Genomic DNA, 15,014 nt, shown 5'->3' with positions numbered 1-15,014 from the left:
GAATGAGTAAGTTAACAGATGAAGTCATCCACCAATAAACAAGTACCTTAGAAGAACAGGAAACTGTCGTTGGAGCTGAGAATCAGAAGACAAGCCAGGCAGAGCTCCCTCTGTAGGAGGTCATGTGTCTAAGTGACTTCAAGGTAAGCCAGTTTCCCTGGCTTTGTATTTGTACCCACTGTATTTCTCTTTTGAGCTCCTATTAAAAATGCCATTTTATAACAACCTGGTAGCTGTGCTATTCCATGTCTACCCACTCCCCTTAAAATTTTAAGCTCCATGAGAGCATAAGTCAAATCCCTCCTGTTCACTACTGTATCTCCAGACCATAGGAAGTGCTCAACATATACTTGTATAATCACTAAAAATAATGCTACTGGCCCTGGCCGGTTTGGCTCAGTGGTTAAAGTGTTGTCCCATGAACTGAAGGGTCCTGGGTTTGATTCCAGCCAAGGGCATGTGCCTCAGTTGCAGGCTAGATCCCTGGCCCTGGTTGGGGGGCATGAGGGAGGCTACCTATCGATGTGTCTCTCACATCGATGTTTCTCTCTCTCCCTCCTCCTCCTTTTTCCTCCCTTCCTCCCTTCCACTTTCTCTGAAAAGCAATGGAAAAAATATCAAGTAAGAATTTAAAAAATAAAATTAAAATTAAAATAATGCTACCTAATGTACGTAAGGAGTAAAATTAAAAAGCCTAACAATGCTTTGAAATATCCATAACTGGGAATTCATAAAATTTAAATACAGATAAATGTCAACAATGGAAAATCCTAGTGATTTCATCTTTTAGTTTTCAAGTTTGGAGTAATCTTTATAATTCAATAAAAAGAAGCACTTGGACTTTGGAAAACAGATTTAACTGATAAAAACAAATTCACCTTCAAGGCTGCATTGGAATCCAGTGCTCACACGATATACTTGCCACACCTCAATTTCTTGAACCCCTTTCCTTAAGGAAAAAGGTCAGCTCCAGGCCTGTACTGTGGCTATTCCTTCCTTTCACGTGGCTATGTTATTACATATTTCTACCAAGGAGGTGAGTAAAGCGGTCATTTCTGAAAAATTGATTACTGCGCCCAGTGATGACTAATATGCAAGGGATATGATTTATATGAAGTAAAACCAGATTTTAATTGGTAAAAAATAACTAATCTCCTGAAGACTGTTTATTGGGTTATAGCCTGCCATGTAGCTATTAGTATTCAGACCTCAAATGTTTATAGAAAGGTAGGTTTCTGTTAGCCGTACAAACAAAACAGAACCAAAAAAACTAATTTCAACTGTGTTATTAGCAAAAAAAAAAATCCCACAAAAAAACCAAAAAACACACACACAAAAACGTTATACAACAAAAATTACAGTATTTCCACAAAATGGTGAATAGTTTTAAATTTGAAACATAGAAGCATAGTGATTAGGAGTCCAGAGTTTAAAAAATAACTTCTTTAAAAAATATATTTTTATTGATTTCAGAGAGAGGAAGGGAGAGGGAGAGAGACAGAAACATCAATGATGAGAGAGTGTCACTGATCGGCTGCTTCCTGCATGCCCCCCAGTAGGGATCGAGCCCACAAACCCAGGCATGTGCCTTGATTGGGAATCGAACCGTGATCTCCTGGTTCATAGGTCAACACTCCACCACTGAGCCACCCCAGCTGGCTGATACCTATTTCAACACTACAAAGGGCACAGACTTTGAGTCAAACAGACCTGGCATTAAATCCAGGGTCTACCAATTACTAGCTGTGTACCCCTGGGCAAGTGATTGAACTTCTCTGAGCCTGTCTTCTATTTGCAAAATGAGGATAGTAATCACTGCTTCTCAGGATGACAGTATGGATAAAATGAGATAGGTATCTAAAGAACTGACACACACAAAGCAGTTCATTGAGCAGGTGTCATTATTACTGTACCAGCTTATTAAGGCAGGACTCTTTCTGACTCATTTCCAATGAAGCTCACAAAGGATATAATAGATATAAAGTATTCCCATGTTAAAAAGAGACACTAAACTCTCTATGCTAACCTGGTAAAGAAACTAACAAAAAACTGATTTGTGACCTGTTAGATCAATATTCCCCTCCAGGATTTTAAGGGTAGAGGTCCAGAAAATCTCTGGATAAAGTTGTTGGAGTGCTGTGGGGTTTCTAACACCCTCCATGGGAGAAGGGAGGAGGTGCTTTCCTATTATCCCAAACCAAGAAAAAGGGGGTTTTAAGAGGGGCCCCTGGAGAGTGTAACCTGCCTCCCCTGGAAATTGTGGGGTACAAAGACTAATGTCTGACCCATACCTGCTAAGATTCCCCCCATCGAGAAGCAAGAAGCAGCAGCCTGCTTTGGAAGCAAGGGGTACTTCCTGCAATAGTGAAAGAAGCCTCCTCCCCACTGCTGGCTTCCCAATCAGGCCATAGCTGGAAAAGGGAAGATTTCTTCCTTTTAATCAAGTTCAATGGGTACATTTTAAGTACTGTAATGAGACTCGTCTTATAATCTAAAGTGAGAAAAAGTTACAGAATATTTACTGTGTCTTATAAGATAGATGCCTGTATATGTGTGACATGATACTTACAGGATATACCATCCAGAAACAAACAAACAAACAAAAATTAGACAGAATGAGAACAAAGGGAAATGGGAGAAAAAAATTAAGTAGTTGTTTCCTTTCCAAACCACGATGATCAGCCCTTTCAATAATTGTTACAGGACATGTTCAACAGTTGCTCAAGAGTACAGAAGAATGAGAAATACCTTTACACAGATTATAAAATTTATGCAATGTAGATATTAGTACAAATAGTAAGCTGTATGAATAATGTATAGAAAATTATTAAACTATGTCACTTCTAACAGAATACCATTTCTGAAGACATGTCAGAAAAGCTTCTGTCTTTTGATCCCTTTTCCTTTATCTTCAATGAGGAACAGCAGCTAAGCGGTGCCTCCGTGAAGACTCTACCCACTTTTCCCAAAAGAATGGAACAGGAGAAGGAAGTGACATTGCTGAAGACAGGAACAGAGGAAAAAAGGGGGGATGATCATGTGCCAGAAGATAATTTATTCAGGGAGAGCAATTTCAAGTGCAAGGTCCAGTATTAAGCACTAAAACAGTACTAAAGGGACAAAGTAGGATTTCTGACCTTATAGGAATTTGAATTAGACATACAGCAACAGTGAGAGATAAACATACAGTCTTTTCAAAGTGGGAAAGGAGTGGGAGAAAAAATACAAAATTAAAAACACTCCAAGTCTCAGTAAAGGATGTTGTAAAAGCTGCAGTAAAGTCAGGTAAAACAAATGCATGACTCTTTAAAAACTCAGGGCTTAGTCTATTAGTTATAATAAAATATTCTGTAGATTCTGAAGCCTTCCTACATTGGTTCTGGAAGCCTATTCCATTTAAGATCAGTATTTCTTGTGGGAAAATAATTACTTATTACTTTCAACTATGGAAACATTAGAATGCACACTCTAGCATAACAAACAAGAAATTAACTGTGATGTGTAATAACTCCAGCTCGACAGTCATTTATAGCAGATTGATTTTTCACGGTAATTTTTACAATTCAAGAAATATTTTGCATGGGAGGCAAGAATAACTAACATGAAAAAACAAAGCTATTTGTTTCCCACTGTTAAATTAAAGAAGATAGATTTAAATTAAAGGTAGAGTTCTCAAAAGTAGTGGCTCTGCTGTTCTATAATCAACAATCCTTCAAAATAAAATACAGCTAGTCTAAACCAATGGGATAGATAAAAAGGCATCTTTCACTTAACTGTTTCATTTTTACAATTACTGTCTACTTTATTATTTTTTTAATCCTCACCCGAGGACGTGCTTAGAGAGAGGAAGGGAGAAAGACAGAGAGAGAGAAGCATCAATCAATTGCCTTTCATACCCTCCCCAACTGGGGATCAAACCACCAATCCAGGTATGTGCCCTGACCAAGAACTGAATCAGCAACCTTTCGGTGCAGGGGACAACGCTCAGCCAACTCACAGAACCTGCTTCAAGCATGATTTTCCCCAGGGCAAGAAGACCACAGGTTACACAAGTCAGAGAAAAACCCAGGTGCAGCTCTAGGAGAGACAAGCATTAGATGTAATTTTTCCCTCTGAGCCACAAAGTCACCTGAATATAAAGGGAAGATTTTTCTTCCTTTCCCTTTTTTATTCTGAAGTGTGAAAAGTAAGCCCCAAGCACTTATATCTAAGGACAAGGAATGATGAGACTCCCAAGGAGAGAACATAAGAAATGACGATAAAGTACAGAAGGCAACTTTTAAATCAGTGTGCCAGAACTAATACTGTACACAGAAATGGACATCATCCCTATCAAACTCATTACCTTGGAAATTATATACTTAATCCAATGATGCTGTTATAAGCACTTTGGAATTTGTTTCGGAGATTAAAATTTTCCCCATCCTTAAAACTAGCAAATAGTTATCTTTTTAGGTTGGATTAAGCATTAGTCAAAAGTCCTGAGAAGAGCTATGGCTGGCATGGCTCAGCTGGTTGGAGTGTTGTCTCGCACACCAAAGGGTGGTTGGTTCAATTCCCAGTCAGGGCACATGCCCAGGTTGTGGTTAGATCCCAAGTGAGGGTGCATGCGGGAGGCGGCCGCGATGTTTCTCTTTCTCCTTCCCTTCACTCTCTCTAAGATCAATAGAAAAAAAAATCCTCAGAATAGCTGTGCTTTTGTCTAGAAAGCCTTACTTGACCTCCCAAGTCCAGGTTCCATGCCTCTTCCTTGTGAATCACTGTATTTCCCCCAGGAAAGTGCATTTCACTCTGTACTGGAATTCTTTATCATTTATCATTTGTCATCCAGGTAAAACTGTGAACTTCATAGCAGCAGGAAATTTATCTTATTTATTATACCCACAGTCCTAGCATAGTACCTAGAAATTATAGGCACCCAAGAAATACTGAATGATGCCGTCTACTAGAACACAAAGTAGCTTGGCATATGGTGTGTGCCTTCTCTGTTTACCTTCTCATCCTTTCAGGAAGAGCGCCATGCCTCTGCATGATTTGTGTGAATATACATCTGTATAGAGGGACTATTACTTTATACATACTTGCAAGGAGAAGTGGTTGGATGAATGATTTTCATTATTTATGTATAGAAAAGAAGCAAAAATCATGATTATTTCCTCAGACTAAAAACTTAGAGAACTTTTCATTCTGAAGCCTGTAAGCACAGTAATCTCTCACCTAGTTGCAGGATCTTTATAGTGTCTCTGCAGGCTTCCACCACCAGCTTGAAATGGCGGTAAAGTGGGTAGCACAAAACTCTTCTTCCAAAAGACACGAGGACTTCACGAACATTAGTCCAAGTCTGCAAGGTGTCAGTGAAGTAAGTAACCACTTCTATATTATACAAACTAAAGCACATAATGAAATACTGTCCATTAAGAATTAAAAGTCTGGACCACTGCGAAACCAAGTAGAAGAGAAATATAAAACCACAAACTGAGACTTTTTGTACACCTTACAATAAATTATTTAATCTTATTAGTCTTTCTAATTTCTTATATTTTATCAACAAATCAGAAATGCTCTTTAAAAATCACATATGTAGTAGAAAAGTTTTTAAAAGTCTCTTAAGAATTACAAACATGAATCTAAAACACATGGCACTAACCAAATGCATATGCACATAAAAGACATTTCTCAATAATCTATGTTTCAAGCCTTTGTCTTTTAGGACCATTCAAGAGAATGTAGATGAAAGGTGCAGAACTTTTCAGTGACCTGTGCTCAGTCTCTTTCTCTCTCTTTTTAACTTTGGGCATGAGTAATACATGGTATTTACGTCAGTAATTTATTTTTACTCATCAAAGAGAAAACTAGCAATTTCTGAAAAAAAGTGTTTTATTGTGAATAGTATTAAACTGAACTGATATCATTAGCAATTTAAAACTTACTGAAATCACTAGACAAAGGTAATGTTCTACAAAACTGTTTTTAAATTGAATTTTGATAAAAAATGTTACTCATATTTAAAACTTAAAATATAAAGTTAAAACTAAGGGAGCGGCATAATTTCCATGTACATTAATCCTTAATAAATGAGAAATCTGATTAAGCATATTGAGTATCTGATAAATAATAGTTTATATCTAATAAGAGTTACAAACTTTTTAAAAATTCTAGCAAAAAAATGAAATACTTATAAAAGTTTGATAGTTATTAACATGTCTGGAAATTCTAAGTTTTCTCAAAAACAATAAAACTTTCAAATTAAAATCATAAATAGGTGAAGTTATTCATGTAGATTTTAATAACTGAACTATAAAATTAATCACCAACTTTAATGCAACTGCTACAAAAACCAGTTTCTCCATTATATGCCGATCATGGCAATATGTAGAACCTAAATGAAGTCTAGAGAACAGCACTTCTCTATCTTTAATATACACATAAATCCCTAGAGATCTAGTTGCAGACTCTTGACTCAGTGTGTATGGACTGATATTCTGTCCTGCTAACAAGCTCCCTGCTAAGGATGCTGGTCAAGCTTTTGGTCCATGGACCCATTCTTGGAGTAGCAAGACTCTCTGATAAAGTTAAATGTTTCAGTTCCTGTTTACATCTTACTTTTTACTTCAACCAAATGATGCCACGAAACAACTTTGATTTTACAACTTAAAATGCACTATATGTAGGATTTTAACTGGGGGAAAAAATCTATTTGTCTTAATTGATGATACAATTATCAAATATTTAAATTGACACTTTTTAAAGCTTCTCTTTTTTTTTTTTTACTCTATCTTGATTGATTTCAGAGAGAGGGAGGGAGAGGGAGAGATCTAGAAACATCAGTGATGAGCCATTGGTTGGCTGCCTCTTGTACGCCCCCTACAGGGGATCGAGCCTGCAACCTAGGCATGTGCCCTGACCAGGAATCAAACCACGATCTCCTGGATCATAGGTCAATGCTCAACTGCTGAGTCACGTTGGCCAGGCTAAAGCTCCTATTTTTAATTACTGTTTTTGATGTACAATAGTTTGTCCAAAACAGGTAAATTTAAAGATACCACCCTTTGATATTTTTGGTAAGACCTACACAACTATTTCCTAGAAAATATATGTAAAAACAATTATTACTATATTAAAAGATTTATCATCAGATCTAACCATACTAATTATAGGACCTAAGCAAAGTTATTTAAACTGTATGACCTAAGTCTTCTGGTCTCTAAAATATTAATAATAGTTTTCACAGACTTACTGAAAGGAATCAGTGAGTTAATACATGTAAAATGCTTATCACAGTCCCTGGTGGTCAATGGCACCTGGGTTTGAGTCCCACTTTGAACTCTGAGCCCAGTATATGCCAACTCACAAACATTCCTCAAACTCCATCCCACGGTCTCTCCCAACAGACCACATACCTATTCTTTCTCCAAAGTGTGTTCTCCCTCTCCTGATTTCCAAAATACCCCATCTATAATTAGAATAAGCCTAATATATGGAATCAGAATTTTATTAAAAAGATGGAAAATAAACATGTACAATAAAGCGTCCACTTTTAAAAAGTCAAGGAATTGCTTGAATTACTCAAAATGAACTAATGACAACGAAAAAATAACTTTCTGGACAAATAAATTTAAATAATTGTGATTAAAAATCGTACCTCAAACCAGCACAGTGTTGGACTCAGTTTTCTGATATTCCATGCAGATTCAACCTTTATTTGTTTTAGAGAAAAGAGTACTGTCACATTAGAGGTAAAGTCATATAAAAATAAAGCAAATATATCCATTTATTCAACTAGTATGTGTCAACACTACTCAGTGCTGACATATAGAAGAACTAAGAAGAGTCTAAGATTGAAAACAAAACAAAACTGCTTTACTCAATGCAGACATTATTAAAAGCAAGTTTCTGTCTACTTTCCTTGGGATTTTATAAAGTAAAGCTTTCCCACTAATAAGAGCCCCAGGACACAAGAGCAAATAAGCAGGGACTTTGAAGGTGAAATTTAAGCAAAGCGATGTGGGCTCAATTTCTGTCCTCAACTAAGTTACTTGCCTCCCAAACATTCTACAAAAAATCTGCCAAGGGACACAAAGATAACTGTAATGTGCTGCCTGTGGCACAAGAGCTGCTAAAGAATTTGGCCTTTCAAAGAATGCTTATGAGAATAAGTCTATTCTAAAGAAGGTTTTGAAGCTTCAAGACTTCATGATTTTGAATATGCAAATATAAGAATAAAGAATAAATTTTACTGAGTAAAACTAAACATTCACTTATCTCCTCAAGCAATAATATGAAGCACTTTTTTGCCAAATAAAACATTTTTTCCAACTGTAGCATCTTTAAAAAATAAATGGAAACAAAAAACATTTTCAGTTACATTAAGCCCTTGATACACTCATTAACATTCACTTTGGAGTAAAATGCAAATCTCAAGAGTTACTGTTGAAATTTTAAGAATCATGACAACAAAAAATCTGGCACATATAAAATTCTAACCCTAAAACTATGCTAATGCTATGATGTTAAGTGAGAACGGCAGATTAAATAATACATGCATTACGACCCAAAATAAATACACATACATACATACATGTGCACAATGAAAGAGTGAGAGAGAGGCAACACTTTATAACAGTGACTTTTTCTGTGGCTGAGATTACGGGAAATTTTAATGATTTTCTTCATGTGTTTATTTCCCTTTAAAATGTATTTGTGTATTTCAATAAATAAAAATAAAAGCATATGCTTTTTATCACTGTTCTAGCTCAGAAAAGCCCGCTGAGGGAGGACAGCTGTAAACAGCTGCAGGGCACATTAACCAGAAGGACTTTTTTTGGTTTTCCAGACTTTTTTTACATGTAGGTGAGAAAAAAGTTTAGCTCTTCATTTACAAAATCAAATGTGGTTTAAAGAAGAGATACAATAAAGTCTATGTTTTTAAAAAAGAATATAACTTAAGAATACTAATGTACTTTACAAAAGGATTTACTTTTATAATAGGATTTCTTTAAAAGATTCCTATCCCCAGTATCTGCTGACAGCTCGGAAAAAGAATATAAATGGTTTGGTAAAGTTTACCCCTTACCAATGTCAAGTGTCATGTGGCAACAGCCCTCTCATTTGGCCAATTTACCTCCTAAAGACCCTTTTTCTCTATCCTCAGTTTTACTTCCCCACTTTGCTATTTGTAAAGACTGATGCCAAGGGAGGAGAGAAAGAAACCAAGCAAGCATCATGCTTTCATGCTGATATCCATCACCAACAGACATGTGCAACTCTGCCCCACATGTGCCCTAAGTAAGTGATCACAAGAGGTCTTACTCTCAACAAGAGGAGCGCAGCTGACAGTCTACTCAGGGCAGTGTCTGGGCCACAAGCAGACACACGCACTTACGTTCTTGTCTCCTTCACTGACACGAGTTTCATAGCAATACGCCAGAAGGATATCAATCAGGCTGTAGTACACTTCACTGCGGGCTCTCTTGTCCAGCAGGTAAGATTTATGGACAAATTTTCGCAGCTGATATTTCTCTTCTTCAGAAAAAGATACTAGAAGAAAACGTATTTAAAAATTAGATGTTCTGTCCAGTTTTGTAGAACCCCCAAATGTGGAAGATTTGTCAAAATTAGAACTTTGATTATAGAAACTGAAATAAAGTTATTTAACTCTAGCGATATAAATAACTTTTAAACTAGAATTCACAGTTTTATTAAGGGTTTTGCACTTTCTCGAACTCTAGTAGGGCTAAATGAGAAATGTCTAAACAATATCTATTCCTTATTTCCAGACGCCTCCCCCCACACACCTTTTTTGTTACACTGTTCTGTATTCAAGGCATCTAAATGTCAGAGTTATTGACTTTCAAGTTAAGATAATATATTTTTACAACAGAAAACATTTAATAGCTACATAAAGCATTCTGTAAATATTCACTCTCCATTTTTAAAGTTCTATACAAAAAAAGTAGGAATATTCTCATATATAAGTCCATTTAAGTGCATAGTAGCAATATTCTGCAGACATGGAAACAAAGTTATACATAAATACACAAATATGACCTTATCACACATGAGGCTTATGGAAAGAGGATGTTTCTCTTCAACACAGTCATCTCCCTTTTCTTCTGCTTGGCACCCTCTTTTCATCTTCATCAACAGCCTCCCCCAAGTTATATATTTAGTATATATGCTTCATATTTTCTTGACAACCATGTAATCACATACAGACACACAAACATACATATATACATGGGAGCTTATATCCCCCACACAAATAATTAGATTATGTTCCCCGATCTCTTCAAGTCAACTGGCAGGTTGGTTAATTTTTGTAAAGGACTAGAACATTCGTGGTGTAGCATGTTCTGTCCAACCACTCCCCCTACTGATGAGTATTCACATTTCATCTTTTTATAATCATTTCCAGTCTGATGAATATACAGTGACTGTGGTAGGAGGAATCCTAAGATGACTGCCAATGAGTCACATGTGAGTGTGGAAAGAACCTGTGACTTCTATCCAAAAGAATACCACAAAGGTGGTAAAACAGTCACTGTCATGATTATATTGTTATTAGCAGACTGGAGCCAGAGACTAGATGCCAGTTTAGAAGAAATAAGATGCCGTGTGTGAGAGGGCAACTTGAGAGGGCAAGGTGGGGGGTCTAAGATCTCACAGCAGTCCCCGCTGACAAACCAGCAGGACCAGAGGGGTCTTGGTCCTACAGCCTCAGAAATGAAATTCTGCCAAACATTTGAATTCAGAAGAAGACACAGAGAACATAGCTGCCAACACGTACTAAAAATAAGAAAAAGAAAGAAAGAAAAGATGGCATATTTGTCAATAGCTTTGCAAGACCCTGAGCAGAGGTCCCAACTAAGCGATACCTGACTCCTGACCCACAAAAAATAAATCATATTAGGACTGTTTCTAATTTGAGGTAATTTGTTATGCAGCAAGAGAAAACTAATAGTGACATATTGTTACTTCAGTTACTATTTCTCTAACTGCTGAACTTTGAGCATTATTTCATAAATTTGCTGGCAATTTGGCTTTGGCTTTGCTCTCCTGCTAAACATTTGTGTTTTGCCCCAACTTTTTTATTGGATGGCTTGTCTGTCAAATTAAGAACTCTTTGTCTATTATAGATGTGAACCCTAATCATCTCTCCGAATCTACAGCATATCTATTGACTTTATGTATGGTATCCTGTGCCACTGAATTATTTGTTTTTTGTGTGGCCTAATACATCCATCATTTAAAACAACAACAGCAACACACCAAGAGTCTGGATTTATAGCTTTCAATAAAGTTGTCCCAAGCCCTGAAGTATATAAGAAATCTCCTTTTCTTTAAGATTTACTGTTTCCTTTCTTAAATTTAAGTCTTTAATCCATCTGGAAGTTATTTTTTCATATGTTTTAATATTTCAGTTACTTCCAGATGAACAGTTAATTGTGCAAGCAGTTTGTTCAGTAATCCAATTTTTCCCATTGAAAACACCAACTTTATGAAATAGGTCTGTTGCTTTTCTTGCTAAAAATTACTTCAAAACATTTTTTCAGTTTTTGTAACTTGCAAATACAATATTTTCTCTATTTCTATTATTAAATACAATTGGTAGAAAAGAGAAAAGCTATTTCTTTTTACATATCAGGAACCTTGCCAAATGTTGGGTACACAGACCAAAAGAAACCCTCACCAAACTAAAATACTTAATAAATGCTAATGATTTTTAAAAAACCATGTTATATCTACATTGGTAAGGCAAGAAAAGTATGAGACTGTAGTTCCTTCTAAGTTTCCTTTGATGCGTACAATTTAGGCAAGCTATCACAAAGCATATATCTTCTAACATGAACAAAACATGAGCATTAATGGTTCCTCATTACTATACATACAAAGTAAAATATACTTTGTCTTAGAGCAAGATTTACAGAAAGAATAACAGCTAATGACACGTGTGCTGTTCCTAGCTGACATAAGTAAAACATGCCCTACTAATTGTCTTAGATTTTTTAAGAAACTTAAGCGTTTAGATACATTATGTTGCCTCTAAATAAAAGTATTGTCAATCTCCTACCTTGAAAAGTAATCCTTAATTTTCCTTCCAAGCCCTATCAGACAATCACTTTGAAATTCACTTGTTTTTAAACCCAGCCAAGAGGAGCATTCAGCTTCCAGTTGCAGTGCTTCAAATCAAAGTAATGCCAGAATAACTTCCAAGCCTTTTTCTCCAGGTTTTAGACTTGTCCATTACTTAATACAGGACAGGATAAAAGAAGAGATGTTTCCTTCTCATGCTGATATCCTATATGAAAGATCCAGGCCTTGTGGGGCATCGCATCTCCATAACTCAACTTCCAGCTATGGGTCCAAGACAGCTAACTCCAGGTTTTTACCATCTTCTAACCAATGGGAAAGCAGAACAACAAGAGGACGGCCAGCACCTTCTTTCTAAACACTTGATCCAGAAAGTGTACATAGTACTTCCCATCATCCAGAACTTAATCACATGACCACACCAGTGGCAAGGAAGGCAGTGCAATCACTAGCTGAGCCTTCAAGTGCCCTGCAATAACTCAGGGAGCTCTTGGGGAGACACCTGGCTATCTCTATCACCTTTGTGGAAACCAAAATTTATTAAACTGTCTTTTTTTAAAAAATTCATTTTAGAGAGGAAGGGGGAGAGAAAGAGAAAAGCATCAACTTGCTGCTCCAATTACTTCTGCACACATCGCTGACTCTCACCAAGGATATGCTTTCTGTCGGTTTTCAGAGAGCAGAAGGGGGAGAGAGAGAGCAAGAGAAACATCGATGTGAGAGGGACACATCAATTGGCTGCCCCTGCACGTGCCCCAACCAGGGCCAGGATTAAGCCTGCAAATGAGGTACATGCCCTTGGCCGGAATCAAACCCGGGGCCCTTCAGTCCGAGGGCTGATGCTCTAACCACTGAGCCAAACCAGCCAGGGCTATTAATTAGTTTTTGTACATGCCCTGACCGGGAATCAAACCCACAACCTTGGTATATCCGGATGACCCTCTAACCAGCTGAGCTTTTTGGCCAGGGCCTAAACTCTGTTTTTAATATTTCCAAACCACTCTTCTGATAGCTAGCTACCCAGCCCCTTTCTGTCTCTGCTCAACGAAAGACAGCCCTTCTGCTCATCACAACTGGGCAAAGCCAGAGGAAGAGAAGGTGATTACTCACACCTGATGGCCCCTGTTCACATATAGTTTTCCAAACTCACTTCTGTCCTCTCTTAGCAACCTTAACACTGCTTGTTTTTGTTTTAAGGCTTCCTTCCAGCAAGTTTGCAGCCTCTCCTCTGGGGGAAAAAATCTTAAATATACTTATTAGAAATTACTAAAAGCAATAACTCTTTTGCTTGTTAAAATTCACATAGTGTGAAAATAAGGTTTTGAAACATACTTTTATAATTATTTTTTTCAATGATGTTAGAAATCCTATGTTTAAAAAAGAAAAAGAAATGTATTTGCACAAGCATTGCTTTCATAAATAACAAATAACTGAGAATGCATTTATTTAATTTGCTGGCCAGAAATATAAAAAAAGGTGCATATTTTTAAACTTTACGCTGGTAGGTGTCAGGTGAAGCATTCTTCAAGACACATTTAAAAACAAAATAAGGTTATGAAGATCTCTTAATTTAAACAGAAGCTCAGCTCACTTAAACTATCAGATTTAAGGAAACTGTAAGGAGAAACATACTGCATGAAGAAAGTACACCTGACAAAGTATTTTAAGAACCCCAGTATTCAGCAAGAAGGTCTGAGACAGTTATTCCCTTAGGTAAAAAAATTTTTTTTAAAATATATCTTTATGGATTTCAGAGAGAGGAAGGGAGAGGGGGAGAGAGAGGTAGAAACATCAATGATGAGAGGGTCATTGACTGTCTGCCTCCTGCACGCCCCTGAATGGGGATCCAGCCCGCAACCCGGGCAATATGCCCTGACCAGGAATCAAATCATGATCTCCTGATTCATAGGTTGAAATTCAACCGCTGAGCCATGCCCAGCAGGTACCTTAGGTATAATTTTTTTTTAATTTTTCAGAGAGAGAAAGGGAGAGGGAGAGGGAGACAGACAGAAACATCAACTTTGAGAGAGTCATTGATCGGCAGCCTCCTGCACGCAACTGACTGGGGATCGAGCCCGCAACCCGGGCATGTGCCCTGACCAGGAACTGAACCTCTATCTCCTGGATCCTAGGTCAACGTTCAACCGCTGAGCCACGCCGGTCGGGCCTTAGGTGTAAGTTTTGTAATGTTCATTAATTTAGCTAATAATAGGAAAATGCCAGGTGTTCCCGATGGCAGTATCTCAGTGGGGAAAGCCTTTCTATCTTAGTTGACCAATAATGACTTCTTCTTCCACATGGTTCTGAATCACAAAGTAATGTGCCCAGAACCATTAAATAACACATCAACTCATCTACATGTTATTAAATAATCACACCTGTATATGTTTAATGAATTGTAAAGGTTGACCTGGGAACTGTAGGATTTGATGTTACATTACCACAAGTGTTTCCCATGTCACACGTCACTTTCCATGGCTCTATACATAAGAAAAGTCCCCTTGAATGCACTCCTCTCAATTCTTGGATGCTAGGTAGCCCTACCCTTTCCTTAAAACACCACCACCTTTTCTGAGTGTTTTCAAGTTCCATTTTGGCCTAAGGGCTTCATTAATAATACACAGACACATTTAAATTCTGAAATTCAAGCAAAGAAACAGGAGATGATAAATAATAACAACAACAAACCAGGAAATCACTACAGAAATCAAAAGTCTGAGCAACCCAAGGCCTATGTTATTAGAACTGTAAATCATATCAACCAAAGGGAACAAGAGGAGGTTTGCACAATCAGGTATAACTGAGCAGCAGCACGGAAAATAACTACAGATGCAGTGCCAACAATATTTGGATGATTGCAGCAATGAGTAACATTTGTCAAGCATTTGTATGACTTAGCTACACTACAAAGCAGCTTTGCATAT

At 37.2% G+C, this 15,014-nt stretch overlaps 1 protein-coding gene across 2 annotated transcripts in view; it reads right to left on the bottom strand.

The window, feature by feature from the left end:
• SHQ1 (SHQ1, H/ACA ribonucleoprotein assembly factor) overlaps positions 1–15,014 on the bottom strand; it is a 105,305-nt gene that overhangs the window by 60,579 nt on the left and 29,712 nt on the right. For both annotated transcript variants that reach the window (XM_081159068.1, XM_081159069.1), the window contains exons 7-9: positions 9,383–9,537; positions 7,643–7,696; positions 5,218–5,341 (exon numbers count right to left, since the gene is read on the bottom strand). In XM_081159068.1, the coding sequence (XP_081015194.1) occupies positions 5,218–5,341; positions 7,643–7,696; positions 9,383–9,537 (333 nt within the window). The remainder of the gene's footprint in view (positions 1–5,217; positions 5,342–7,642; positions 7,697–9,382; positions 9,538–15,014) is intronic.

This window comes from Miniopterus schreibersii (assembly GCF_964146895.1).
Source record: "Miniopterus schreibersii genome assembly, chromosome: 15".
NCBI lineage: Eukaryota > Metazoa > Chordata > Mammalia > Chiroptera > Miniopteridae > Miniopterus > Miniopterus schreibersii.
The sequence above is the reverse complement of the archived record's forward strand: the minus strand, read 5'-3'. Positions and strand labels throughout refer to the sequence as shown.